This window comes from Haliaeetus albicilla, chromosome 18 (assembly GCF_947461875.1).
Source record: "Haliaeetus albicilla chromosome 18, bHalAlb1.1, whole genome shotgun sequence".
Taxonomy (NCBI): domain Eukaryota; kingdom Metazoa; phylum Chordata; class Aves; order Accipitriformes; family Accipitridae; genus Haliaeetus; species Haliaeetus albicilla.
This window is the reverse complement of record NC_091500.1, coordinates 28,730,077-28,753,560: the sequence shown is the minus strand read 5'-3', so window position 1 is coordinate 28,753,560 and position 23,484 is coordinate 28,730,077. Positions and strand designations below refer to the sequence as shown.

The 23,484-nt window shown below is 68.9% G+C and overlaps 5 protein-coding genes across 10 annotated transcripts; 2 read left to right on the top strand and 3 right to left on the bottom strand.

The window, feature by feature from the left end:
- The first annotated feature begins 1,393 nt into the window (after nucleotides 1-1,393).
- CACNB3 (calcium voltage-gated channel auxiliary subunit beta 3) lies at nucleotides 1,394-8,312 on the top strand. Of its 3 annotated transcripts, XM_069806155.1 has the most exons (14): nucleotides 1,394-1,575; nucleotides 1,734-1,826; nucleotides 4,719-4,841; nucleotides 4,938-5,060; nucleotides 5,140-5,255; nucleotides 5,323-5,387; nucleotides 5,494-5,513; nucleotides 5,763-5,843; nucleotides 6,080-6,138; nucleotides 6,229-6,338; nucleotides 6,426-6,577; nucleotides 6,660-6,755; nucleotides 6,838-6,987; nucleotides 7,099-8,312. In XM_069806155.1, exons 1-14 carry the CDS (start codon nucleotides 1,534-1,536, stop codon nucleotides 7,387-7,389), a joined length of 1,521 nt encoding a protein of 506 aa, XP_069662256.1. In that variant the 5' UTR covers nucleotides 1,394-1,533; the 3' UTR covers nucleotides 7,390-8,312. The 3 variants fall into 3 exon arrangements, with proteins under 3 accessions (XP_069662256.1, XP_069662255.1, XP_069662257.1); XM_069806154.1 differs by lacking the exons at nucleotides 1,394-1,575; nucleotides 1,734-1,826 and adding an exon at nucleotides 1,971-2,981; XM_069806156.1 differs by lacking the exons at nucleotides 1,394-1,575; nucleotides 1,734-1,826 and adding an exon at nucleotides 3,444-3,563.
- A 228-nt stretch (nucleotides 8,313-8,540) lies between these two features.
- Nucleotides 8,541-14,071, bottom strand: DDX23 (DEAD-box helicase 23). Of its 2 annotated transcripts, none has more exons than XM_069806152.1 (17): nucleotides 13,979-14,071; nucleotides 13,161-13,378; nucleotides 12,927-13,025; nucleotides 12,662-12,758; nucleotides 12,483-12,548; nucleotides 12,188-12,326; nucleotides 11,932-12,065; nucleotides 11,739-11,851; nucleotides 11,505-11,648; nucleotides 11,086-11,311; nucleotides 10,789-10,934; nucleotides 10,515-10,692; nucleotides 10,181-10,423; nucleotides 9,859-10,010; nucleotides 9,582-9,690; nucleotides 9,258-9,432; nucleotides 8,541-9,154 (listed from the first exon to the last, which is right to left on the bottom strand). In XM_069806152.1, the coding sequence occupies exons 2-17, from the start codon at nucleotides 13,376-13,378 to the stop codon at nucleotides 8,931-8,933; spliced, it is 2,463 nt and encodes an 820-aa protein (XP_069662253.1). In that variant the 5' UTR covers nucleotides 13,979-14,071; the 3' UTR covers nucleotides 8,541-8,930. The 2 variants fall into 2 exon arrangements, with proteins under 2 accessions (XP_069662253.1, XP_069662254.1); XM_069806153.1 differs by having other exon boundaries at nucleotides 11,932-12,062.
- Nucleotides 14,072-14,712: 641 nt separating this feature from the next.
- RND1 (Rho family GTPase 1) lies at nucleotides 14,713-17,272 on the bottom strand. Its single transcript, XM_069806150.1, has 5 exons — nucleotides 17,098-17,272; nucleotides 16,933-17,020; nucleotides 15,623-15,732; nucleotides 15,384-15,518; nucleotides 14,713-15,301 (listed from the first exon to the last, which is right to left on the bottom strand). The coding sequence occupies exons 1-5, from the start codon at nucleotides 17,215-17,217 to the stop codon at nucleotides 15,056-15,058; spliced, it is 699 nt and encodes a 232-aa protein (XP_069662251.1). The 5' UTR covers nucleotides 17,218-17,272; the 3' UTR covers nucleotides 14,713-15,055.
- Nucleotides 17,273-17,505: 233 nt separating this feature from the next.
- Nucleotides 17,506-20,146, top strand: CCDC65 (coiled-coil domain containing 65). Of its 3 annotated transcripts, none has more exons than XM_069806554.1 (8): nucleotides 17,506-17,543; nucleotides 17,810-17,949; nucleotides 18,050-18,217; nucleotides 18,289-18,458; nucleotides 18,600-18,738; nucleotides 18,840-19,037; nucleotides 19,114-19,575; nucleotides 19,710-20,146. In XM_069806554.1, the coding sequence occupies exons 2-8, from the start codon at nucleotides 17,815-17,817 to the stop codon at nucleotides 20,049-20,051; spliced, it is 1,614 nt and encodes a 537-aa protein (XP_069662655.1). In that variant the 5' UTR covers nucleotides 17,506-17,543; nucleotides 17,810-17,814; the 3' UTR covers nucleotides 20,052-20,146. The 3 variants fall into 3 exon arrangements, with proteins under 3 accessions (XP_069662655.1, XP_069662654.1, XP_069662656.1); XM_069806553.1 differs by lacking the exon at nucleotides 17,506-17,543 and adding an exon at nucleotides 17,595-17,636; XM_069806555.1 differs by lacking the exon at nucleotides 17,506-17,543 and having other exon boundaries at nucleotides 17,698-17,949; nucleotides 19,114-19,332; nucleotides 19,423-19,575.
- A 211-nt stretch (nucleotides 20,147-20,357) lies between these two features.
- Nucleotides 20,358-22,285, bottom strand: FKBP11 (FKBP prolyl isomerase 11). Its single transcript, XM_069806552.1, has 6 exons — nucleotides 22,121-22,285; nucleotides 21,649-21,714; nucleotides 21,004-21,091; nucleotides 20,865-20,898; nucleotides 20,675-20,745; nucleotides 20,358-20,592 (listed from the first exon to the last, which is right to left on the bottom strand). Exons 1-6 carry the CDS (start codon nucleotides 22,238-22,240, stop codon nucleotides 20,375-20,377), a joined length of 597 nt encoding a protein of 198 aa, XP_069662653.1. The 5' UTR covers nucleotides 22,241-22,285; the 3' UTR covers nucleotides 20,358-20,374.
- Between the last annotated feature and the right edge of the window lie 1,199 nt (nucleotides 22,286-23,484).

Sequence of the window (23,484 nt, the reverse complement as noted above, 5' to 3'; positions counted from 1 at the left end):
CGCAGATTAATCATTAATTAGCAGCCGCCGCCGGGCCCGTGGCCCCGTGGCCCCACGCGGAAGTCCCGCCGCGCGGTGCGCGGGGGGGGGGGTGGGGGGGTGGTGTGTGGCACCGGAGCCCGGCGTGGGGGACAGGCCAGGGTGCACCTCGGGTGACACCCGGGGTGGGGTGTCCCAGAACACCCTCACTGGGTACCAGCACCCACCACCACGGGGATGGGTGCTGAGGTTCTGCCTGTGCCTCGCCCTGCCCCGGGTCGGATCCTGCCCATACTGGGGGTCCTTGGGTCAGCCCCTGCCCATGCTGGGGGTCCCTGGGCTGGATCTTGGCCATACTGGGATTCCCCGGACCAGATCCTGCCCATACTGAGACTCCCCGGACCAGATCCTGGCCCTCCTGGAGCTCTCTGGGATGGATCCTGGCCATGCTGGGGACCTCTGGGCCGGATCCTGACCCTGCTGGGGATCCCAGGGTCAGACCCTGACCCTGCTGGGGGTCCCTGGACCGGATCTTGGCCAATACTGGGACTCCCCGGGCCAGATCCTGCCCATACTGGCACTCCCCGGACCAGATCCTGCCCATACTGGGGCTCCCCGGGCCGGATCGTGCCCATACTGGGACTCCCCAGGCCGGATCCTGCCCATACTGGGACTCCTCAGGACAATCCTTGGCCACGCAGGAGCTGTCTAGGCCAGGCCCTGTCCACACTAAACCTCCCTGGGCCCGATCCTGCCCATGCCTTGGGTCCCTGGGTCGGACCTTGACCCTCCCGGGCGTCCCCGGGCCTGATCCTGCCCATGCCGGGCTTCCCCGGGACGGATCCCGGTCACCCCGCCGCCCCTCTCCCCGGGGCCGCCGCAGCCCCCGCCCATCGCTCCGGACCGGGCGGTGCAGTGATGCTGCAGCACCGCGGCACCGGGCAGGATCCGACCGCCCCCGTGGGCACGGCGGGGACACGGGGCGTGGGGCGAGTGTGCGGGTGGGCTGCTCGCCCTCCCCCTTCGCCCCCCGAGTCCCCCCCCGCGGCCCCGCCTGCCCCACGCGGGGTTATATGGGGGTAGTTACTCCCCCGTGGGGGGGTAGATACCCCCGGGGGGAGGGCGGTAGATACCCCCGGGGGGAGGTGGGGGGCCACGGCAGCCGCGGGACACGTGCCGGTGGGATGCGGACGGCGGGGCTCGGGGCTCCCGCATCCCCCGAACACGCGTGGGCACGGAGGTGACGGCTCCGGGGCTCCTCTTTCCCGGTGCCGCCCGGACCGTCCCTTCAGCACCGCGGGTTGCGGGTAGGGTCTATCCCCGGTCGCCCCCCCGGTGGCTGCCCGGCTGCGGGGGCGCGGACCGGACGCCACGGGGATGGGCGCGGGGGCGGGCAGGCGGGGGCGGGGACGGCCGGGACGCCCCGGCGGCCCCGTGTGATGCGGAGCGCGGCAGTGGCGGCGGCGGCGACGCGGCCCTTCCCGGTGGAGCGCCGCGGTCCGGTGCGGGGCGGCCCCGCCGGGATCCCGGGGCCTCCGGTGGGTGCCGCCGGGCATGTCAGCCCCGGCACAGTCCGCCGCTCCCGGCTCCTTCCAGGTGAGAGGACCGGAGCCTTCCTGGCCGCCGCGGGCCCGGTGCGGCCCGTTTCGGTTCTGCCCGCAGCGCTGGGGGCCGCCGGTGCCAGCGTAACGGCGGGGCCGCGCCGCCCGGTGCCGCCCGGTGCTCACCGGCCGCCCCCGCCGCTCCCCCCGCAGAGCCCCCGGAGGCTCCCAAAGCGCAAGAGCCGCTTCAAGCGCTCGGACGGCAGCACCTCGTCCGACACCACCTCCAGCATCCTCCGCAGGCAGGTGAGCGGGCCGGCACCGGCACCGGCACCGGCACCGGTACCGGGGCGGGGCAGCCCCGCCAGCCCCGGTCCCCCTCCCTCACCGCGGTTCGTTCCCGGGGGCAGCGGCGCTGCGGCTCCGCATTAAGGCACGGACCGGGGCGGGGAGCGGCCGAGCTCTCCCGTCCCAACCCCCGCACCGGGGGGAAAACCGGGCGGCCGTCCCCGCCCCGCCGTTCCCCCGGGGACCGGGGCTGGGCGCCGGCACCGGGCACCGGTGGCATCGCAACAGCCGCTCCCCGCGGCTAAAAATAGCGAGTGCTGCGTCAGGGCCGGGCCGGCCGCCGGGCACCGGCACTGCGGCGCGGGGGGGGGGGGGGGTGGGGTGGCGGGCGGCCCCGGGGAAACTGAGGCAGCGGAGGGGGAACGGAGCTTTGGGGAGGGCGGGGGGCGTCCGCTGTGCCGCCTCGCCCGGTCCATCAGCCGGCACCGGGCCGTCTCCCTGCGCTGCCCGGGGAGGGGGTGGGGGGGTCACGAACCGCCCCCCCCAGCCGCCCCCCACCCGCCTGCTCCGGTTCACCCCGGCCTGACCGGCGCCCCCCCCGCTCCGGCCGCCGGCGGGGGAGCGGATACCGGGGCGGCCCTGGGAAGGGCAGGGGGTTCCGGTAGGGGCGGCCCCGGGGGGCGCAGAACGGCCCGAGCATCCCGTTTCCTTCTTAGGGTAGCACCTGCCCCTCCCGGTACTCCCCCCGGTACCCCCGGGGACCCCCCGTCCCGGTCCCGCACCCAGCGCGGCCCCTTCAGCACCTCGGAGAGGGCCCGACCCGGCCCCGCCGCGCTGCCCGGTACCGGGGCCGGTGCCCGGTGCTCGGTGCCGGTACCCGGTGCCGATCCCGCCGCTACCCTGAGCCCCCTCCGCACCAAGCGCTGCCCCGCGGCCCCCGGTCCGGACCGGAGCCATCCCGGACCGGTCCCTCCGGTGCCCGTCCCGCTGCGCGGTAACGGGGCGGGCCGGTCCGGTCCCCCGGGGCCCGTCGCTGCCCCCCTCCTCGGGGGCGGGGGGGGGGGGCGCGGCGGGGGGGCGGGAGCGGCTCCGGCCCCGCCGCAGGGCTCGCCCTGCAGACGGGGCTGCTACCGGCTCGGGGCAGGACGGGGGCCGCCGCACCGGAGCATGGAGGTACCCGCGGGGAACACCCCCCCCCGCCGCCGCCGCCCCCGGGACCCCCGGCCGCGGGCTGGCGGAGGGCAGCACCCCCCCTCCACCGCCGCCCCGGGGACCCCCCCCCTCTCCCCGCCGGGCGCTGCCCTCTTTGCAAACTACCCCCCCACCCCGCTCCCCCGGGAGATGCCCCGGTGCCCCGTCCCGGTGCATCACACCAGCACCGCTCGGGCCCCGCGGCTGCCAGTGCAGCCCCCCCCCCCGACGCGGGTCCAACCGGAGAGGGACCGGAGCCCACCGCTAGCCCCGGGAAAGGCGAAGCGCGACCCCCAGGCCTCCCCCCCCTCCCCAAGCTGAGCCGGCGGGGGCGGCTCCGTGAGCCCCGGGGGGGGGGGGCGGCGGGAGGCGGGGGCGGGGAGGGGCGGGGAGGGGCGGTGGCGGAGCGGGCAGGGCCAGCCGGAGCCCGAGCCGCAGCCGGAGCCGGTGCCGGTACCGGAGTCGGGCGGGGGGGGGCGCGGGGGGGGGGGCGCGGGCGGCTCGGATCGGCTCGCCCCGTCTATGTCGTTTTCTGACTCCAGCGCTACCTTCCTGCTCAACGAGGTACCGGCTCCGGTACCGGGAGGGGAGGGGGGGGGCGAGGAGGGGGGGGAGCCGTGCCCGGGGGCCTGCGGTCGCGGGGGGGGGGGGGGGCTACATCCCTGGGGAGGGGCGGTGATTGCGCACTGGGGGCGGCCGGGGGGGGGGGGGGGGCTCGCTGTGCCCGGTGCGGGGGTTCGTCCCCGGTGCGGGGGGGGCTGTGCCGCCCCCCGGCCCTTTGTTCTTCGCCGCCGCCGCCGCCGGTCTCGGCCCCCCCACCCCCCCCGGCAGGTGCCACCGGGACCGGGCTGGGGCCCGGGGGGGGGGGAGGATCCCGACCCCCATGGCACGGGACCCTGTGGGGGCTGATGCTCCGGGCCGGGGGCTGCATGGGGGGGGGCGTGCGGGGGGGGGGGGAAGCGCTGGAGATTCTGTACTGGGGGGCCGTGCTGGGGATGCTGGGGGGGGAGGGAAGATGCTCGGGGGGGGGCAGTGACGATGCTGGGGGGGGGGCCGTGCTGGGGAGGCCATGTTGGGGGGGGCCAAGCTGGGAAACCATATTGCCTGCGTCGGGGTGGGGGGGCCCAGGCCCCCCCCCAATGTGAGCGAGGTGGGATGTGCAGGGCGGGGGGCTCCGTGTGTGTGTGGGGGGGCCAGTGCTGAGCAGTGGCGCTGAGAGCAGCCCAGCAGGGCCCGGGGGGCCTTGAGGGGGGCCGGGGGGGCTCAGCCACGTCCAGGGACCTATAAATATTTCACCGCAGCTTCTGCGCCTGTTCTGGGCGCAGCAGGCGATGGGTAATTACCGGCGGGGTGGGGGGAGCCGGGAGGGGGCCGCACTGAGCACCTGCCAGGCACCCGAGAGTGGGGGGTGGCAGCAGCAGGCCCACATCCCCGGGGGGACAGGGAATCCTGCCCCCAGCCCGGCCCTCCCCGGGGGTGTGGGGGTCTCCCCTCATGGCTCCCCCCCAGGACACAGGGGCTGCACCCCAGGGCAACCATGCTGGGTGATGCCACCCGTGTTTACCCAGCTTGATGCCACCATGGATACCCCAAAAGCCAGAAAGGGCTGTGGGCCGGTGGTCAGCGGTGTCCCCTCCCTGGGCTGGACATTGCCTCAGGGTGAGATCCCTCTTTGCGGGGGTCCCTACAGCCCCCCGGCACTCAGCCGTGTCCCCCCAGGGCTCGGCGGACTCCTACACCAGCCGCCCGTCCCTGGACTCCGACGTGTCCCTGGACGAGGACCGTGAGGGTGCCCGGCGCGAGGTGGAGAGCCAAGCCCAGCAGCAGCTCGAGAGGGCCAAGGTACCGCGGTGGGGGACCCCCCCCAGGGTGGGGTTGGCTGGCAGGGCCCGGGGGGTGCTGACACCGTCCCCCCACCCCCCCACCACCCATTCCCAGCACAAGCCGGTCGCCTTTGCTGTGCGCACCAATGTCAGCTACTGCGGGGCGCTGGATGAGGAGTGCCCGGTGCAGGGAGCCGCCATCAATTTTGAAGCCAAAGATTTCCTGCACATCAAGGAGGTGAGTTGGGGTGCTGGGGGGGGAGTGGACAGGGCCAGGGACCCCCCCCCAGCCTCACCCCTGCCCTGCCCTCACCCAGAAATACAGCAATGACTGGTGGATTGGGCGCCTAGTGAAGGAGGGGGGGGACATCGCCTTCATCCCCAGCCCCCAGCGCCTGGAAGCCATGAGGCTCAAGCAGGAGCAGAAAGCCAGGTAGGGACCGGACACCCCCCAATCCCCCCCAGACCCCCCAACACTCGCTCACCCCCCTTTTCCCTAGGAGAGCTGGCAACGCCTCAGGCCTCGGCGACAGCGGGAACCGGCGATCGCCTCCCCCCTCTTTAGGTAAGGGCAGGTCCTGGCCCAGGAGGATCCGGGGGTGTCCTGGGGGGGGGGGGGTGTCCCCCCCTTTGCTGTCACCAATCTTTGTCTCTTCTCTCCTCTTCCCAAGCCAAGCAGAAGCAGAAGCAGGTGAGTCCGCGGGGCAGGGCTGTGCCCTGGGGCAGGGGAAATGGGGAGGGGGCTGCAGGCAGGACTGAATGCAGCCGCTTCTGGGATGGAGAGGGTGGGAGCAGACCCCCCCCCCCCCACTCCCGGTTATGGGGCTGAGGGGGGTCCAGGATGCCAGGGTTCTCTGGAATAGGCTCATTGACCCCTTCCTCCCTGGGGATGGGAGCACAGGGTGCTGACACAACGCCCTGTCGTGTGTCCCCCCCGCAGACACAGCACATCCCACCCTATGATGTGGTCCCCTCCATGCGGCCTGTGGTGCTGGTGGGGCCCTCGCTGAAAGGATACGAGGTATGAGGGGGCTACGGGGTGGGAGGCCAGCGGGGGGGGACGACGACACCACATCGCTGTGCCCCCAGCATGGTGGCTTGTGCCCCTCGTCCCCTCCCTGCCCGTCCTGTGCTGGTGACGGGCAGATGGCGGGGCTGAGGGCTGCTGGCAGGGTGCCGGGCGGCTGCCACCTCCCTGCCGGTGCCATCTGCTGCCGGCTCACCGTGGGCTCACCGGGCTGGCGGCCCCACCGGCAGGTCACCGACATGATGCAGAAAGCCCTCTTCGACTTCCTCAAGCACAGATTTGACGGCAGGTGAGACACCCCCCCCAGCCCAGACTCCCCCCCCTCCCATGGCCCAGGGGGGTACCCAGGTCCCCACCGCCATCCCTCTGCCCCCCCCAGGATCTCCATCACCCACATCACAGCTGACCTCTCCCTGGCCAAGCGCTCCATCCTCAACAACCTGGGCAAGCAGGCCATCCTGGAGCGCTCCACCACCCGCTCCAGCATCGGTGAGGGTCCAGGCTCACCCCGGGGTGCAAGGACCCCCCCAGGGGCCAGCCCAGCCTGACATGTCCCCCCCCGTGTCCCCCCTCCAGCCGAGGTACAGAGCGAGATCGAGCGCATCTTTGAGCTGGCCAAGTCCCTGCAGCTGGTGGTGCTGGACGCCGACACCATCAACCACCCGGCCCAGCTGGCCAAGACCTCTCTGGCACCCATCATTGTATACGTCAAGGTGTCCTCGCCCAAGGTGAGGGGTGACCGCGGTTCTGGGGCGGGGGGGGGCTCTGGCTGCCCCCTTCGGTGCCGTCACCCTTGTCTCCCCTCCCCAGGTCCTGCAGCGGCTCATCAAGTCCCGGGGCAAGTCCCAGGTGAAGCACCTCAATGTGCAGATGATGGCGGCAGACAAGCTGGTGCAGTGTCCCCCGGTGAGCCGGCAGGTCCCCCCACCCTAGGGATGCCTGGGGGGGACACCAAGCCACCCCTGACCCCTCTCGCCTGTCCCCCCAGGAGCTCTTCGACGTGATCCTGGATGAGAACCAGCTGGAGGACGCCTGCGAGCACCTGGCCGAGTACCTGGAGGTGTACTGGCGTGCCACGCACCACCCGCCGCATGCCCCCCATGCCGTGCCCTCACCCACCGGCCTCCCGGGCCTGCAGGTACCCCCCAGAGCCCCCCTCCCCACTCCCTGTGGGCAGCTGGCACAGGGGTACACAGTCCGGGGCGCAGCCCCCCCAACGCCATCCCCAAAGTCCCATCCCTGCCCGCAGAGCCAGCAGCTGCTGGGGGAGCGGGGGGAGCACTCGCCGCTGGAGCACGACAGCTTGATGCCATCGGACGAGGCGGGGGAGACCTCGCCCCAGCCCTGGGGGGCTGCATCCCAGCGCAGCTCCCGGCATCTGGAAGAGGAGGAGTACGCGGACCCCTACCCCGACCTCTACCAGCCCCACCGGCACCACAACAGCGGGCTGCAGGGCCCCGGCGTGCCGGATCGCCAAACCGAGCGCAACCACGACAGGAACTGGCAGCGCAGCCGGCCCTGGGCCAAGGACAGCTATTAGGGGTGGGGAGGGGGGGGGACACGGCTGGGAACCGGTCCCCCCACCCCGGGCGCTCCCCGCCTCACCCCAGCCCTGTGCTGGGGGTGCTCAGACAATCTCCCTCTCTTGGGGAACTCCTCCGCACCGGCAGCTTCCTCGCGCCCGGCCCCCCGGGCACGTCTTCAGCCATAAGCACAGGGGGGGCTGGCAGCCAGGATGCCCCAGGACCCTACCCCAGCTCCTGGGGACCTGGGGGCAGCCACACGCCTTCTCCCTGCCTCAGTTTCCCCGCCTGGCCCCCGCATCGCAGGCTGTCTCATTCCCCGCAGGGCAGCTGTCATAAACAGAGGGTGCCTCCCCCTGAAAAGACCTGTGGGCCAGGTAATGGGGAGAGGGGGAGACAGTTTTAGCAGTGTCCCCCATCCCGTGCAGACCCGAGGAAGAAGGGGAAGGTGCCTGCTCCCCCCTCCCCAGGGCTTGACCTGCCCCCTCCCCTGCCCCTGCATGGGACCCCCAGGAGGAGGGGGCCACACCAGTCGCTTCGCTCTGCACCGATTTCTCCCTGCCCCGGTCACTGCAGCCAAACCGCTTCCTCCCCGGGGGAACGGGGGACAGAGAGGGGCGGCTGGACCCTGCATGGGGGGGGGGCGCTGCTCCACGCCTGCACTCGCTGTCCCATCCCCATCGCCGCCCTCCCCGCGTAGCCGTCACCGCACGTCACTGCACAGTCCTGTAAATATGGCACCCACTGCCCTTGGCTGGGGGCTGCTCGGCAGAGGGTCCTGGCGCTGGGCTGAGCCCCCTCCCCCCGGGGCCCTTTGCAGGGAGCCGGCCTGAGCCGGCAGGGGTGGGGGACGGGTGGGAGCCACAGATTTGTTATAATTTCTTTTGTAGAAAGCACTGATTTCCCTGTAACCGGTTTCAGAAACACAAGAGTGCTCGGAGGCGCCCGTGTCTGTGTCTCTGGCGAGGGAGGGGACAGGGGACACTATGGCACACAGGGACGTTGGGCTGGGAAAGGGGGGAACCGTGCTGGTGGGTGCTAGCACCCAAAGGCTCTCCCCTTAGGGACATTGATAGCTCCTGGCACCTCTGGGAGTGCTGGAGGGTGCTGGGAGAATGCACCCAGGGGCTGGCGGCGCCGCAGGAAGGGAGAAGGCAAGGAGGCGACGTCCGGCAACGCAGCTGCAGGTTTATTCCTGCAGCCTGGAGTTTCAGCTAAAAAAGGGATCAAGTGAACACAGCTCCTGGGACAGCACTGCCTAAAAACCAGCACATGAAGCCCAGCACCAGCCCGGTCCCAGTAGCAGGTGGGCAGGGAGGAATCTGTCCCCAAACAGCCTCTGGCAGCTCCACTGGTCTGTGGGGAAGGCAGGGAGGGGGACTGGGAGAACAGGGGGGACGTTTTGGGACAGTCCCAGACTCTGCTGTCGGCAGTCCTGGCTGCACAGGGGTCTGGGTGTCTGCAAAAAGAGCGGCCAGAAAAGTCCTGGCAGCCCCCAGCCCTGTTGGTCCCATTGTCCCCAAGGGGTGACCAAGAGGGGGACACCGGCCCCAGGGACTCAGGCGAAGATGGTTTCCTCCCGCCGCTTCTTGGTGAGGATGGTACCAGGCTTGTGCTGGGCATCGGGGTGGTTGGCCAGCTCGGGCGGGCAGGAGGACACCGGGCTCTCCAGGATGGCCTGCTTCAGGTCGTAGAAGACGGTGGAGTCCTCCTTGGTGAGGAAGGTGATGGCTACGCCGCTCTTCCCCGCTCGGCCTGTCCGCCCGATGCGGTGGATGTAATCTGCAGGGGGGCAGTGGGGTCAGGCAGGGCCTCGGCACAGGCAGCACTGAGGCCAGGCAGCCCCTGCTGCATCCCGTAGACCCCCGGACGGGCCCCGACTCACCCTCGATGTTCTTGGCCATGTCGTAATTCACAACCATGGAGACGTCATGGATGTCGATACCACGTCCAGCCACGTCAGTGGCCACCAGGATGTCCTTGGCCCCGGCTTTCAGGTTGGAGAGAGCAAACTCACGCTGCTCCTGGCCTTTGCCGCCGTGCAGGGTGCAGGCGTTGTACTGCGGAACAAAGTGGGGGTTAGCCAGAGTCCAGCAGCGCCCAGAGCCGTGTTGCAGGATCCCCACATGGGGATGTGAGTGCAGGGGCTTGGGACGACCCCCACCCACCACAGCCAAAGTTGAGGGGCTCCAACCCAGCCCAGACTCACCCCCATCTTCTCCAGGGACTTCGCCAGCACATCGCAGCCCTTCTTCTGGTTGACGAAGATGATGATGGGTGGGTCGAAGCCCTGCTCCAGGATGGCTAACAGCTTCTTCCTGTGGGGGGAGGAGGACAGTTGGGCAAGGGGAGGCTGAAGTGCATCACAGGAGCCCCTCTGTTCTCCAGAGTCCCCCTCCCAGAGCTCCCTCACCCTCAAATGCCCCAGACCATCCCCCAAGATTCAGCCTCCCCATTCTACCCCACCCCAGCGGCCCCCTCCACACCTCTTCTCTGACTCCGACATGAGGAAGACCTTCTGCTCCACCCGCTCGTGAGGTTTGCCGGCAGAGCCAATGTAGACCACGGCCGGACGACGGAGGTAGCTGCGGGCCAGACGCTCCACTGCTGGTGGCATGGTGGCCGTGAACATGACAGTCTGCAAGAAAACAGGACAGTGAGCGATGTCCCCCGTGGGGCAGGAACATGGCTGCCGCTCCCTTGGCTTGTTCTCCGAAGCCCCAGGTCATCCCCTCTCCAGCCTGTGGACTGTGCTCAGCCCCGTGGAAGCACACACACCACCACCCTGGGTCTCCTGCCTGCACCCACCTGTCTGTACTTGTGCTTCCCCGACTCAAAGTTAGCCAACATCTTCTCGGGGTCCTCGGCCTCATCAGTGTCGGGTTTTTGGTTGGTGACGGGCATGTGCTCCAGGATCTTCTGCACGTCAGGCTCGAAACCCATGTCAATCATGCGATCTGCCTCGTCCAGCACCACGTAAGTGCAGCGGCTCAACACCAGGTACCGGTTCTCCAGCACGTCAATGAGACGCCCTGGCGTGGCGATGACGATCTGGGAGGTCAGAACAGTTGTTGTCCACAGCCTGGGGCTAAACTGCTCCCCCCAGATCCTCCTACTGCCCTCCCCAGGGACTAACACTCACCTCACAGCCCATGCGAAGGCGGAAGCCTTGGTCCTCACGGGAGATGCCTCCAATCACGGCCACCGTGCGGATGCCCAGAGGCTTCCCAAACTTGATAGTTTCCTCCTCAATCTGCTGGGCCAGCTCTCGCGTGGGTGCCAGGATGATGGCGTAGGGACCCTGGTCCGACTCCTCAATCCTGCAGTGTGGCAAGGCATGACCACGTCACCCACGGTGCCATGGTCCCCCCCCACCACCGCAGCATCATCCTGCCGCCCTGCTCCGTCCCACCTACCGATCGATCTTGGGCAGGGTGGTGATCCACACCAGCAACGGGATGAGGAAAGCCGCGGTTTTGCCACTGCCAGTTTCGGCCACGCCAATGATGTCGCGGTTCTGCAGGCCGATGGGGATCGCCTGGCGCTGGATGGGGGTGGGCTCCTGCGGAGGGGAGCGGCAGGTTTGGGAGCAGAACTTCCCCTCCTCACCCCCCCAAACACCTGACCCCAAAAAAACAACCCTTTTCCCCTGCCTCCAGCTCTCCAGAGGGCTGTCAGAGTCTGCTGGCAGCAGCCCCCCTCCCCGTGCCCACCTTGTAGCCACACTTGTCGATGACCTCCAGGATGTGGGGGGGCAGGGAAGAGTCCTTCCAAGAGCGGATAGGGTTGGGGATCTTGCCCCCCTTGGTGGTGATGCTGTAGTCCTCACGGAAGATGCGCCAGTCTCTGTCTGTCATCTCATCCAGCTTCTTCTGGGACCAGTGCCGGTCATCCCAGCGCTGCTTGGCCTCCTTCTTCCGCAGCTTCCGCAGCCGGGCCCTAGGTGGGGGGCAAGGAGGGGGACAGGGCTCACCCTGTGCCTCTGGGGAGGCTGGAATTGTCCTGCCACCCATCCGAAGGATGTACGGCAGCCCAAAGCCACCCCCCAAGCTCTGCATCCCGGCCAAGCAGAGCCGACCAATACCCTGGGCACTCCTCGGCACCCTCTCAAGCTCCCCCCAAGCACGCTTACTCCTCCTGCTCCTTCTCCTCCAGCGTCCGCCTCTTCTCCATCAGGTCGCCGTAGAAGCGCGACTGTTCCCGTTTCTGCTGCTTCAGATCGATCCCTGCGATAAAGCCCCGGCCCAGCAGCTGCACTTGGTGCCGCTCCTTGTACCTAGAGTGGGATGGGAGCGTCAAGGGTAGGGCTGGGGCTGCCCTGCACCCCCAGGGGCACCCCCAGGCCCAGGTGCACCCCATCACTCACAGGGGGTTGTAATCAATGGATGTGTCTTCTGAAGCATCCCACTCGAAGACAAACTTGCGGTCATTCAGGTGCCGCGTGCGTCTCCGCTTCTTCACTCCTCCTAGGTAACGTTCCTGTGGGTGGAGGAGGATCAGTGGGGAAGGAACCCTGGCCCCCTGGCCCCTCACCACACTAGCCCGGCCCCCAGTGCTACCTTGATGGCGTGGAGCTCTTTGCTCTTGTCTTTCTCCTCCCGGATCTTCTGCCTGCCCTCCTCATCCTCTGTGCCGTTGGTCTCCCGCTCCATGCGCTCGCGGCGCTCCCTGCGCTCACGCTCCTGGGGGTCTTCTGGGGAGCAGGGGAAGGATCTCAGAGCCAAGCAACACCCCTTCCAGGGCTGGGGGCCCTCTAGGGGGTCTTGTGCCAGCACCTCACAGCCAGGCAGACCACGGGTGGGGACAACACCTTACCCAGCATCTTCCTCCCCATCTCCTGGAACTGCTTCCTCTTCTTTCTTTCCTCCTCCAGCAGCCGCTGTCGCTCCTCCACCTCTTGCTGCCGCCGCCGCAAGGCCTCGGCCTCCCGCTCTGCCTTGGACAGGAACTTGGGCTGGGACAGAAGAGGAGAAAGCTCACACCGGGCCTGGCCGCGACCCCCTCGCTGCCGGGGCTGCCGCAGGACAGGACTGCCCCCTCAAACATCCATCCCGTACTGCACGCATGGTATGGGAGAGCCCCAACACAGACAAAAGGCTTCTGCTCCTACCTTGGCTTCTGCCTCCTCTTCAGCCTTCTTCTTAGCCAGCAGCTCCTCCAAGGACAGGGGCTGGGCCTGCGAATGTGGGGTCGGACTATTAGCAGCCCCCAACGGGGACCTTTTGCCTCACCAGAGTGATCCCCCCCAGGGAGCTGTTTCCAGCCAAGCCCCCTCTGCCCCCTCCTCACCTTCTCCTTTTTCAGGGCATTCTCCTCCTCCTCCTCTGCTTTCCGTGAGTCCCTCTCCTTCCGGGACTTTGAATCCTTGCCCCTGCTTGGGGACAAGCTTCCCAGCAAAACAAAGCGGAATCAGGCACCGAATGGAGCCTCAGGGTCACCCCGTCCCCACCAACCGAGGGAATCCTGCTCTCACCCAGGACAACACTTCTTACAGAGAACAGCCCTGGGGTGCTTATGGGAGAGCAGGAACACCCCGAAAAGAGAGGGGACTCACCTCGACCGCTTCCTGTCCTTGTCCCGCCGGTGCCCATCCTTCTCCCGGTCCCGGTCCTTCTTGGTCCGGTCCCGGTCACGCTCTTTGTGCCGGCGATCCCTGCAGAACAGGGCAGTGACAGCATGGCCCCAGGCCATCCACTTGCACCCAGCCCTTTGTAGGGCCGTTATGGACAGACAAGAGTGAGATCGCTTTTCCCTAAAAAGCTGGGGAGTCCCCTGTAACACCCCTCACCTCTCTGTCGACTTGGACCGGGAGCGGGACCGCGAACGGCTGCCTCGTCTCCTGTCCCGGGACCGGTGCCGCTTCCTGTCTTTGGAGGGGGAACTCTTGCGGTCCCGGTCGCGATCCCGGTCACGATCCCGGTCCCTGTCTGGGGAGCGGGAGCGCTTCCTCTCCTCCTTGGCAGGGGATGCGTCCCGGTCCTTCTTGTCTGCCAGTTCTCCAGCCATCTGCGGGGAAGAGGGTCAGACAGAGCGGGGAACGGGGAAGGACCCTGGGAGGGAGTCGGGAGGGCTGGGGGACCCAGGGCAGGGGGAGCAAGAGACCTGAAGAGGAAGTGAGAAGGGCTGGGGACCCCAGGAGGGAGCGGGGAGGACTGGGGGACTCCGGGGGGACACGGAGGAGAACCCGGGGAGGACTGGGGGACTCCGGGGGGACACGGAGGGGAACCCGGGGAGGGCTGGGGGACCCGCGGGTGGTGGTGCAGGAGACCTGGTGGGGAGGGAGCGGGAAGGGCTGGAGGACCCCGGGAGGGTGCGGGGGGGGGGGTCAGGGGGACCCGCGGGGGGGCGCAGAGGGACCCGTGGAGGGCTGAGAGACCCAGGAGGGGCGCCGAGGAACCCCGGGTGGAAGCGGGTAAGGCTGGAGGACCCGGAGGACCGGGAATCCAGGCCCTGCCCTGGGTGCCCGGGTGCAGCCCGGTGACGCGGTAGCAGGATCCTCCAGCCCCTCGGACCCGCAGGGGTCCCCGGTGCCTTCCTGCGGGAGAACCCAGCGGCCGTAGGAGCCCGATACCCCCCGACCCGCCCCAACCCCAGGCCCGCTCTCACCGCCGCCGCCCGCAGGCCCAGGCCTCAGCACCGCCCCGCCGCCATGTCCGCCGGGCGCCGCGGGGCACGCCGGGAAAGCGAGGCCGCTCCCCCTCCGCGCCGGAACTACAATTCCCAGCAACCCCCGCGCCCCGCGGATCCCGCCGCCGCGCAGCGCCCCTGACCCCGTGAACCCCCAAACCTCCGCAATGACACCCCCCCGCCCAGCCCCACGCAGGATTCCCCCCCCCCATATCCCCACGTCCCCCACGGCGTGGTGCGAGACCCCCACACACCCCCCAGCCCCATTGACAGCCCCTGTTCCCAAGTTGGGGGGGGTCCAGGCAGAGCCAGGGAAGGGCTGGGGGCAGCAAGAAAAGGGGGGGGGGGCTTATGGGGTGCCCAGGGAGGCACCCAACAGCACCCCACACCCCAGGGACTTTGGCCTCTGCATCATCACCCGTGGGTGACAGCACAGGCGCACGTCAGTGTTGCTGTCACCCTTCCCCGCTGGCACCGGTGACGCAGAGAGACCCCACCCCAGGGTGAACCCCAATAACACCCAACACCCCCCCCCAAACACAGGATTCCCCCCCCAAACACAGGACCAGGCACCCGCTGCACGTGGGTGAGTGTTATATTTCTGATAATAAATAAGCTTTTTAATAACACTGACCATGGAACAGAGACACCCCTCCCCCCCACCCCCAGACAGTCCATAAAACAACACCACCCCCCCCCCCCGCCCCGGCACCCCCCTCCCCACGAGGGTCCCTAGGGCCAAGCAGCAGATGAGGGATGGGGTGGGGGGGGTGACAAAACAGGATGAGTCCATGGATAAGCCCCCCCCACACCCAGGGTTGGGCAACAACCCTTCCTGGGCCCCCCCTCAACCCCCACCTATGGCAGCTCCATGGGGGCTGCCCCCCAAGATGGGGGCTGGCAGGAGAGGCGGTGTGATGGGAGGGTAGCAGGCACCCCATCCTCCTCGGGGGGGGGACAGGACTCCAGGGCCCTGTCCAGCCCCCCCCACCCCATCCTGAGGACTCAGGGGAGCCAAGGGGCTTTGAGGGGGGGGAAAGCATTCATGTCCCCCCTTCACATGACAGAGCAGCTTTTTGCTTTTTCTTTCTTGAAGGTGGAAGAGATGAGCTCGGAGCGGCTGGGCAGATGCAGGAGTCGCTTGGAGAGGCTGCGGGGGGGGCTTTTAGGGGGCTGCAGGGGAGCTTTGCTGAGGCAGATGCCGGACACAGTCCGGAAGATGCTGTGGACGCTCTTCTCTGAGGTGAAGGCCGAGCACTCCAGGTAGCTCTCAGCTCCCAGCTGCCTGGCTGCCGCACAGCCCTGTAACCCAACCCTTCGTGAGGCCGGTGCAACACCCCAAACCCACCCCAAACCCCATAGGACCCCCCCACCCCAACCCAACCTGCTCATAGGAGATGGGTGCCTGCTTCTGGTGGGAGAGCTCCATCAGGGTGCTCAGGTCCGTCCGTAGGTCTGTCTTGCAGCCGATGAGCAGCACCCGTGTGTTGGGGCAATAGTCCAGGATCTCTGTCTTCCACTGCAGGGTTGGGGGGGGATGGGGCATGGAGATGCCATCAGTGTGGGGGAGGACCCCAAACCGTCGTCCCCCCGACCCACAGAGGGGATTCCCCCACCCCTCACCTTCTTGGACGCACTGTCCAGGGTCTCGGGGCGGCTGATGTCGAAGCAGAGCAGGACAGCGTCTGAGTCACTGTAGCAAAGGGGACGCACGTTGTCATAGTAGGGAGAGCCTGGGAGAAAAGGGGGTGTCATTGCACAGCACCCCTCCCAAGGGACTCAGGCCCCCGGTCAGGAGGCGCTTGCAAAGGGACACAGCCCCCTTTCTGCCTGGAGTGGGGGGCACAGAGCTCTAGAGCCCCCCCCCCAAAATGCCACCTCCGCTCCCCGCAACCCGTTAACATCGCCATCGCCCCTAACGAAGCAGTGGGAAATGGATCCCGCGGTGTTTATATAACAGCCGCCCCCGCCATGTTGGGGAGCCCTGCCAGTGGGCAGGGGTGTCAGGGGGCAGCTGGGACACAGCGGGGGGCTGCCACCCTCACAGGGTCCCTGGGGAACCGGGGCCACCAGCACTGCACTGGGGACTGTGGGGAGAGATGGTGCATGGGGGTGCGGGGGTAGTGGGGTGCCTCTCTGGGTGTGGGGGTGGCCGGGGTGCCCCCCCCATCACCGCCCCCGACCCCAAAGGGCCTCAGAGGGGTTTTGCAGCCCAGACGCTCCGTGCGCGGAATAGCAAAGAGGCTGCGCCAGTGCATTGCCATAGCAACGCAGGGACCGCGGGTGGCGGGGACCCCCCCTCTGACGAGGGGGGACACTGCAGCACCAGGGCAGGGCTACCCCGGCCCCCCCCCCCTTCGATGGTGGCAATACCAGGATACCCCATTACCCCCCCCCCCCCCATTCACAGGCAGCCCCATAGGGAGGGCATGGGGGCCCCAGCACCCAGTACCCTATATCTGGGGGGGCTCACACGGGTGCAGGGTGCCCCTCCAGGAAGAGGCTCAGCCCTGTGTGTGTGTCCCCCCGGCCTGTGTCTGTGCCCCCCCCCCCCCCCCCCCGCCACCGCAGGGCCAGTCCCCAGGGACTCCCAGGCATCCAGGCCCCCCTGTGCCCCCCCCAGCCCCAGGGATCCATCCCCACACCCTGAACCAGCCCCCCCCCCCCCCAAGATGTCCCCACTGCGGCCACCAAGCCACCCCACCCCCACTGCAGGGACCCCAACGTGCCCCATTGCAGGGCTCCCTCCACCGCAGCCCCCCCAAACCCCAGGCCTGCCACCCCCCCAAAACCCCAAACCACCTTCCCCCAGCAAATCTCCCCATCACCCCCCCACCGGGACCAGGGCTGCCCTCGCCCCGCTGCACCCCCCGGTACCGGAGGGACCCACCCCCCCTCCTTGTGCATGCACCTTCCCCCCCCCTCCCCGGTACCGGAGGTGTCCCAGAGGCTCAGCTCCACCCGCTGCTCCTCGCTGACCAGACACGCCGTGTAGTTCTCAAACACGGTGGGCACGTACGTCTGCAACGGCACCGAGAACGTCAGCTCCCGGTCCCGCTGACCGGTTCCCGGTAACTCGGTCCCGTACTCCAGCTCACCTCGGGGTAGCAATCCTTGGCCAACACCTGCAGCATGGCCGTCTTGCCGCACTGCACGTCGCCCACGAGCACCAGCTTGCAGCGGGCCGGGGCGGCCGGTACCGGCCTCCGCTCCCGCATGGCGGCGGCGGAGGCGCAGAGCGCGCAACCCCCCGTCGCCGCCCGCCGGCCCTGCGCCCCGCCGCCGCAGCGTCCTTATATACCCCGCCAACGCCGAGCCCCGCCCACGGCGGCGCCCACCCGCCAATCGCCGCGGCGGCTCCCTATACGCCAGCCAATGGCGGAGAGGCGGGGACCCGCCGGGGCCCGCCTTTTCGGTTGCGAGGCCGCTCCTCCAGGCCAGGGGGCGTCTCTCTGCCTACAGACGGAAGTGGGACCGTGCTCCCGCCCCAACCGGAAGTAGTGGTTGCTAGGAGACCGGTGGGACGCCGGCCGCTGGGCCGGGGGTACTGGGGGGGCGACCGATACCGGGATGGGGGCGATCGATACCGGGATGGGGGGGCGGGACCCCCCCGTGGTGCGGGACGGGGAACCGAGGGGTAGAAGCTATGGGGCCTGGGGGTACCCCAACGTGTGGAGGGGGGCCTTGGGGGGGACCCCAGGAGGAGGAGATAGGGGTGGGCAGGGGGAACAGGGCCTGGGGGGGGCGGGGGGCGGCAGTCGGGACCCTGACTATCCCCCCCATTTCTCACACCCGTGTGCCCGGTCCCAGCCGTCATGTCGGAGAAGCGCCACTCGCGGGTGGCAGCCCCCATGGCGGCGGAGGATGGGCTCCTGCTGCTGCAGAGCCAAGCGCTGGCCGAGGAGGAGGAGGCCAAGACGAAGGGGGAGATGCTCACCCGGTTCCTGAAGGTGCGGGGGGGGCCGGGGCGGGGGGGGCGTTGGCAGCATATTACACCACATGCCGCCCAGCCCCTGTTCCATGTCCTCACCGCTCATGGCCCCCGTGCAGGACAAGCTGGCCAAGGAGGAGCGCAGCAGCACCCTGAACCTCCACAAGCTCAGGACGCAGTGGCGGACGGTGTTGCGGGAGGTCAAGGATAAGGAGCTGCGCCAGGACATCGAGATCCTCAGCCAGACATTTGCGCGAGTGATGGACTGCAAGGACAGCGTCATCGAGGTGAGCGTGGGGCTGGTGGGGTGGGGGTGGCACTGGGGCTCACCGATGATCCCCCCATGCAACTTCCACAGTCTCTGGCCACAGACCTGGAGGAGGCGGAGGAGCAACACGCCCAGGCCCTGCGCAGCCACCTGTACAACATCGACCGCCTGCTGCAGCTCCAGCACTGCCGCCTGACGTGCCTGGAGGAGGGGTACGGCGCCCAGCTGGAGGCCCTGAAGATGGAATTAGAGGCTGAGAGGTATGGGAGTTTGAGGCTGAGAGGGGAGAGAGACAGCAGTGGCACCTGCTGCCTATCCTGTCCTGGTGCTGAGCCCTCTCACAACCCGGTCAGGACTGTTGTGCCTTCCCTCTGTCAGCAGCTCCCCCGTATTTTCCCCAGGAGGACCATCCTTGAGCAGCACGAGCAAGAAAGCTGCTATCTGCGTGACGTGGCACTGGCCACAGAGCAGAATTACGCCAAGAACAACCACGAGGCCACGCTGAACTTCCAGAGTGCCCGTGATGACATCAAATACAAGGCACGGGGAGGAACTGCTGAGGAGCCTTTTAGGGCTTGTGAGCAGAGCACACGGCGAGGTTTGGGAGGTGATGGGTCACCCACACCTGTGTCTGTCCCCAGAGCCAGCAGGAGAAGCAGTACAGCCGCCTGCAGCTGGGTGGGAAGGTGGAGGTGCTCTGGGAGCAGTTCCAGAGGGCCATGCAGAGCTACACGGAGGCCACCGAGCACCAGAAGATTGCTTTTGAGGCACTGAAACAGAAGGACAAGAAGAGCTCCAGGGAGATAGAGATGCAGGCGAAGAAGCTGCAAAAGCTCCAGGTTGCAGCAGGGCGCAGGGGTGGCTGTGGGAGCGGAGACACCCCTATCCCACTGCTCACATTTCGCCTGTCTCTAGGACTTGGTCACAGCCGCCAAGGGCCAGATCGCGGCTCACCTCCGAGAGAGCGAAAAGCAGAACCGGCGTGCACGGGAGGAGAAGGAAAGCGTCCTCAGGCAGCTCCAGGAGCTCAAGAACGAGATGAAGCAGGCCAGGGCTACGGCCCACGGCAGCCTGGCCAGGCTCACCACACAGAGCAGCACTGCCCTGAAGGCTCTGGCGCGGGTGGTGGAGAAGGTGAGGCCAGCAGCCCATGGGCAGGGGAAGCACCAGAGGGGTGCTGCCGTGCCCTCCCACCCTGCCCTCACTTGCACCCCCCCTTCCCAGGCCCAGCGCATCCTGCGGCTGGCCGAGATGTGCCGCAGGCTGGAGACGGAGGAGGAAAAGGTGCTGCCTTTCTACCCTTCCTCGCTGGCAGAGGGGGATCAGCGAGAAGCTCAGCAAGTCCTTGAGGAGACACCCACGGAGCCCCTGGCCCAGGTAAGGAGGCAGCACCGGGGTCCCAGACGCTGCCACAGTGGGGGGCGAGGGTCAGGATCCAGCCTTGGGACATCCCGGCTGGTGCGTGGGCAGGCTGGGGACCCCCTACCCTCCTCCCTGCCTCTCTTGCCCAGGCCATGCAGGACTACGTGGGGCTGGAGCGCTTCTGGCAGCGGTTCAACAAGGTGAAGCTGGAAGAGCAGGCGCTGGAGCGGGAGCGGGCAGCCCTGAGCCAGAGGAACCAGCACCTGCGGGAGCTGCTCAGGCAGTACCTGGCAGGGATCTCCGTCAGCCGGGAGGTGCTGAGTGAGCCCAATGCGGTCCTCACCATCGAGCGCAAGAACTGCATCCCCGCGGACTTGCGCCGTGCTGAGGGGGGCCATGCACAAGGTCATCAGGGCACCAAACACCCTGACAGCCTCTCGGAAGGGGACGCCCACCCAGACCCCATCCATGGCTCCACAGGCACCAGCTGAGAATCCCCTCCTTGCAGATGAGGGCACCCTGCCTGGCACCTGGGGACACCACAAGGACAGTGACTGCGCAGAGTTGCCATAAAAGAGCTAAAATGTGCCCAAAAACGTGCTCCAGCGTCTTATTTCTGGGACCCACTGAGCTTTGTCAGGGCAGGCAAGGGTCTGTCACCTCCTGCTCAGGTCTGACAGCTCCTCGGCCCCACCAGGAGTGGACAGAAAGCTTGGGGGGTACACAGCCCCTTCCTGCTGCTGTCCTCTCCCCCACCACCCCTGGAGCTGGACAGAGCAAACATGGAGCAGTGATGGTTGCCGAGGGAAAGGCTTTATTTCTTTTTGGCTTTGTTCCTCTTCTCCTCCTTCAGCTTCTTTTTGGAGAGCTTGGGGCTGCTGGCCTTGCGGTAGAGGTGGTACCCGATGAGCCCCAGCAGCGCCGGCACCAGCCCCAGGCACAGCAGCGGCAGCACCTCATTCACCACCTTCTGCCAGTAACTGGCCCGGGACAAACCGACCAGCTCCACCTCGAACCGCAGCACCGCATCGCCTGGTGGGGGGGAGGCAGAGCCTGAGTGGGGGCTGCAGGGGGCTGGTGGGGACCCCATGGGGACCCTGAGGGTTGCGCTCACCTGGGATGGTGGGAGGGGAGCCCCGCTTGCCATAGGCCAGGTGAGGGGGAATGATAGCTCTCCGCTTCTCCCTGCCACGGCGAGAGACTGTCAGTGCCGGTGCCCCGTGGGGCCAAACCCACACCAAACCGTGGTGGGGATGCTGAGGGGGGGCCCGCTGCCCACCCCCTCACCCCACCGCCTGGCTTACCCCACACACATGTCCAGCAAACTCTGCTCCAGGCCTGCGAGGAGAGGGGGGAGAGGGGTGAGTGGGGCTAGCTGGGGGCATCCCACAGCCCACTCGGCCTGGACGGATCCCGGTTAAACCCCCCCGGCTCCCCACTCACCGGGGATGACTTGGCGCTTGCCCAGCTCCACCTGGAGCGGGTCCCGGCTCAGCGAGGTGTCGATGATCCGGCCATCTTCCAGGCTGCCCTGCGGGGACACGGGCACGGCTACCCCTGGGGATGCGGCGGTGGCTCTGCCCTGGGGCTGTCCCCATGTGGGTCCCAGTGTTGTCCCACTGCCACGCTGGTGCTGATCCCATTGCCCACCCCCCCTCCGACTAGTGCCATCCCTGTGCTGATCCCAGTGCCACTCTTATGCCAGTCCAGGTACCACCCAGGGCCCATCCCAGGGCTGTCCCCATGCCTGTCCTAGTGCCATTCCCATGCCCACTCCAGTGCCATCCCAGTGCCTGTCCCAGTGCCAGCCTGGTGCCATCCCCATGCTCACCCCAGTGCCATCCCCATGCCCAAACCAGTGCCACTCCAGTGCGGCCCCAGTGCCACCCCCATACTTACCCTGGTGCCATCCCCATGCCCACCCCCGTACCACCCCCGGTGCCATCCCCATGCCCACCCCGGAGCCACCCCGGTGCCGGCCCAGGCCACCCCCCCCCCCCGCCCCCCCGCCGGTGCCGGAGCCGCCCCCGCCCGCCCCGCCCGGCGGAGCTCAGTGCTGACGTGTTCCTCCCGCCGCCCGCCCCGCACCGTGTAGTGGATGTGCACCGTGTCCCCCGGCGCCGACAGCTCCGTACAGCCCTCGGGGGGGGGCACCTGCAACGTGTGTGTGTGGGGGTGTCACGAGTGGGAGGGGGGACCGGGCCGGGACACCCCCCCGCCCTCCCGGCCTCGAGGTCCACGCACCCCCCGTGCCCACGGGTCCCCCGAGCGCTCGGTGAACCGGACTCCCCCCCCCTCCCCGACCCCCCCGGTGCCCCCCCCCCCTCCGCAGCCCGGTCCTCTCGTTGCCCCGTGCACCCCTCCCCCCCCCAAACAAGGCTCCCAGGTACCCCCCCCCCCCCCCCCGCCCCGGCCAACAGCATCCCCACCAGTGTCCCCCCCCCGCCCCGTTCCCGGTCCCAGATCCCCGTCCAAGGGAGCCACCGGGGGTGCCCGGTGCGCCCCACACAGCCCCGGTTCCCCCCGCCTCCCCCCCCCCCCAGTTTCTCCCGGTGCTCACCAGCGTCTCCAGCCGTAGCCCCCGGGCACCGCTTTCGGTTTCGCTCTCGGCGGCGCGGGCGAACGGCGGCGGCAGCAGCACCGGTAACAGCAGCAGCAACAGCGCGGCGGGGGGAGGCATGGCCGGGGCTGGCGGCGGCGGCGGCGGTACCGGGACCGCCCTTACCCGGCCCGGCCCGGCCCCCGGGGCTCTCCCCGGGCCCCGCCCCCCTGCCCCGCCCCCACCGGCTCCGGGACTCTGTACCGGGACCTGTTCCCGGGACAGGCAATGAGCCGTCTGGGGGGGGGGGGGGAAGTGACCGGAGATGCCCCGAGCCCCGGTGGGACCGGGGCCGGAGCGGGAGGGGAGGGGGGGGGTGGTCGTCCCCCCCCCCCCGGGGCTCGGTCACCCCCTCGGTGCCCTGGGACACGTGTCCGTCCGTGCTCCGGTGCCATCCAGCCCGGGCTGGCACCGGGCGTCCGTCTCTGCCCTGGGACTGTCCCGGTACTCCCGGGCTCAGCCGGCGGTCCCTGCCCCGGCCCGGGGTGGGGGGGGGTCCGGGTGGGGGGGTCCGGGAGGAAGGGCTCGTCCCAGGGCACCGGCTGGGTGCAGCACCCGTTGTCCCGGCGCCGTCGGGACTCGGTACCAGCAGGCGGCAGCAAAGCCTGGAGAAACCGGCACCCACCCGGGTCCAGGACCCCTCCACGGCACCCACTCGGGTCCAGCATCCTTCCCTGGCACCCACACGGGTCCTGGACCCCTCCTCGGCACCCACCTGGGTCCAGGACCCCTCCCTGGCACCCACCTGGGTCCTGGACCCCTCCCCGGCACCCACTCGGGTCCAGCATCCTTCCCCAGCACCCACCCAGGTCCAGGACCCCTCCCCGGCACCCACTCGGGTCCAGCATCCTTCCCCAGCACCCACCCGGGGCCAGGACCCTTCTCTGGCACTCACCTGAGCCCAGCATCCTTCCCGAGCACCCATCCAGGTCCAGCACCCTTCCCCAGCACCCAGCGGGTGAAAAGCATCCTTTCTCCTGGCACCCCAGCCCCCCTTCCAGCCCCCACCCCAGCCATGTGGGACAAGAGGTGACCCCTGCACCAGCGAGGAGCTGGACTGAAGGGCCCGGCGCTGGGCGGGGATCCTCTGCGGAGCCAAACCTGCCCCACAGCCCCCACATCCCTGTGCCTGGGGGGGCACCAGCCCCCGGTGCAGGTGGCAGAGCCCAGGAATACCGGGAACAGCCCTGGCTCAGGGTGGGGGGGGGTCACACTGGCACATGGGGGGACAACCCGACTCCCTCGCCCTGTGCTGGCAACGATGGCCCTGTTGACGGTGGCGGTGGTCCGGTTGGCGGTGGTGCCGGCACAGGCCCCGGTACAGC

What these genes read in the sequence shown, in the direction of transcription:
- RND1 (XM_069806150.1), bottom strand. Translation starts at nt 17,217, where the DNA reads ATGCGGGAGCGGAGGCCGGTACCGGCCGCCCCGGCCCGCTGCAAGCTG. An exon ending in TGGACAGTGCGTCCAAGAAG is followed by an intron (nt 15,519 to 15,622) that starts GTGAGGGGTGGG and finishes CCAACCCTGCAG; the next exon opens with TGGAAGACAGAGATCCTGGA. An exon ending in CACCCATCTCCTATGAGCAG is followed by an intron (nt 15,302 to 15,383) that starts GTTGGGTTGGGG and finishes GTTGGGTTACAG; the next exon opens with GGCTGTGCGGCAGCCAGGCA.
- FKBP11 (XM_069806552.1), bottom strand. Translation starts at nt 22,240, where the DNA reads ATGCCTCCCCCCGCCGCGCTGTTGCTGCTGCTGTTACCGGTGCTGCTG. An exon ending in CAAGCGCCAAGTCATCCCCG is followed by an intron (nt 20,899 to 21,003) that starts GTGAGTGGGGAG and finishes CTCTCCTCGCAG; the next exon opens with GCCTGGAGCAGAGTTTGCTG. An exon ending in CTCCCCTCCCACCATCCCAG is followed by an intron (nt 20,593 to 20,674) that starts GTGAGCGCAACC and finishes CCCCCCCACCAG; the next exon opens with GCGATGCGGTGCTGCGGTTC.
- CACNB3 (XM_069806155.1), top strand. Translation starts at nt 1,534, where the DNA reads ATGTCAGCCCCGGCACAGTCCGCCGCTCCCGGCTCCTTCCAG. An exon ending in AGCAGCTCGAGAGGGCCAAG is followed by an intron (nt 4,842 to 4,937) that starts GTACCGCGGTGG and finishes ACCCATTCCCAG; the next exon opens with CACAAGCCGGTCGCCTTTGC. An exon ending in CCAAGCAGAAGCAGAAGCAG is followed by an intron (nt 5,514 to 5,762) that starts GTGAGTCCGCGG and finishes TCCCCCCCGCAG; the next exon opens with ACACAGCACATCCCACCCTA.
- DDX23 (XM_069806152.1), bottom strand. Translation starts at nt 13,378, where the DNA reads ATGGCTGGAGAACTGGCAGACAAGAAGGACCGGGACGCATCCCCTGCC. An exon ending in TCCATTGATTACAACCCCCT is followed by an intron (nt 11,649 to 11,738) that starts GTGAGTGATGGG and finishes ATCCCACTCTAG; the next exon opens with GTACAAGGAGCGGCACCAAG. An exon ending in GCCTTCGCATGGGCTGTGAG is followed by an intron (nt 10,424 to 10,514) that starts GTGAGTGTTAGT and finishes CTGACCTCCCAG; the next exon opens with ATCGTCATCGCCACGCCAGG.
- CCDC65 (XM_069806554.1), top strand. Translation starts at nt 17,815, where the DNA reads ATGTCGGAGAAGCGCCACTCGCGGGTGGCAGCCCCCATGGCGGCGGAG. An exon ending in TGCTCACCCGGTTCCTGAAG is followed by an intron (nt 17,950 to 18,049) that starts GTGCGGGGGGGG and finishes GCCCCCGTGCAG; the next exon opens with GACAAGCTGGCCAAGGAGGA. An exon ending in ATGGAATTAGAGGCTGAGAG is followed by an intron (nt 18,459 to 18,599) that starts GTATGGGAGTTT and finishes TATTTTCCCCAG; the next exon opens with GAGGACCATCCTTGAGCAGC.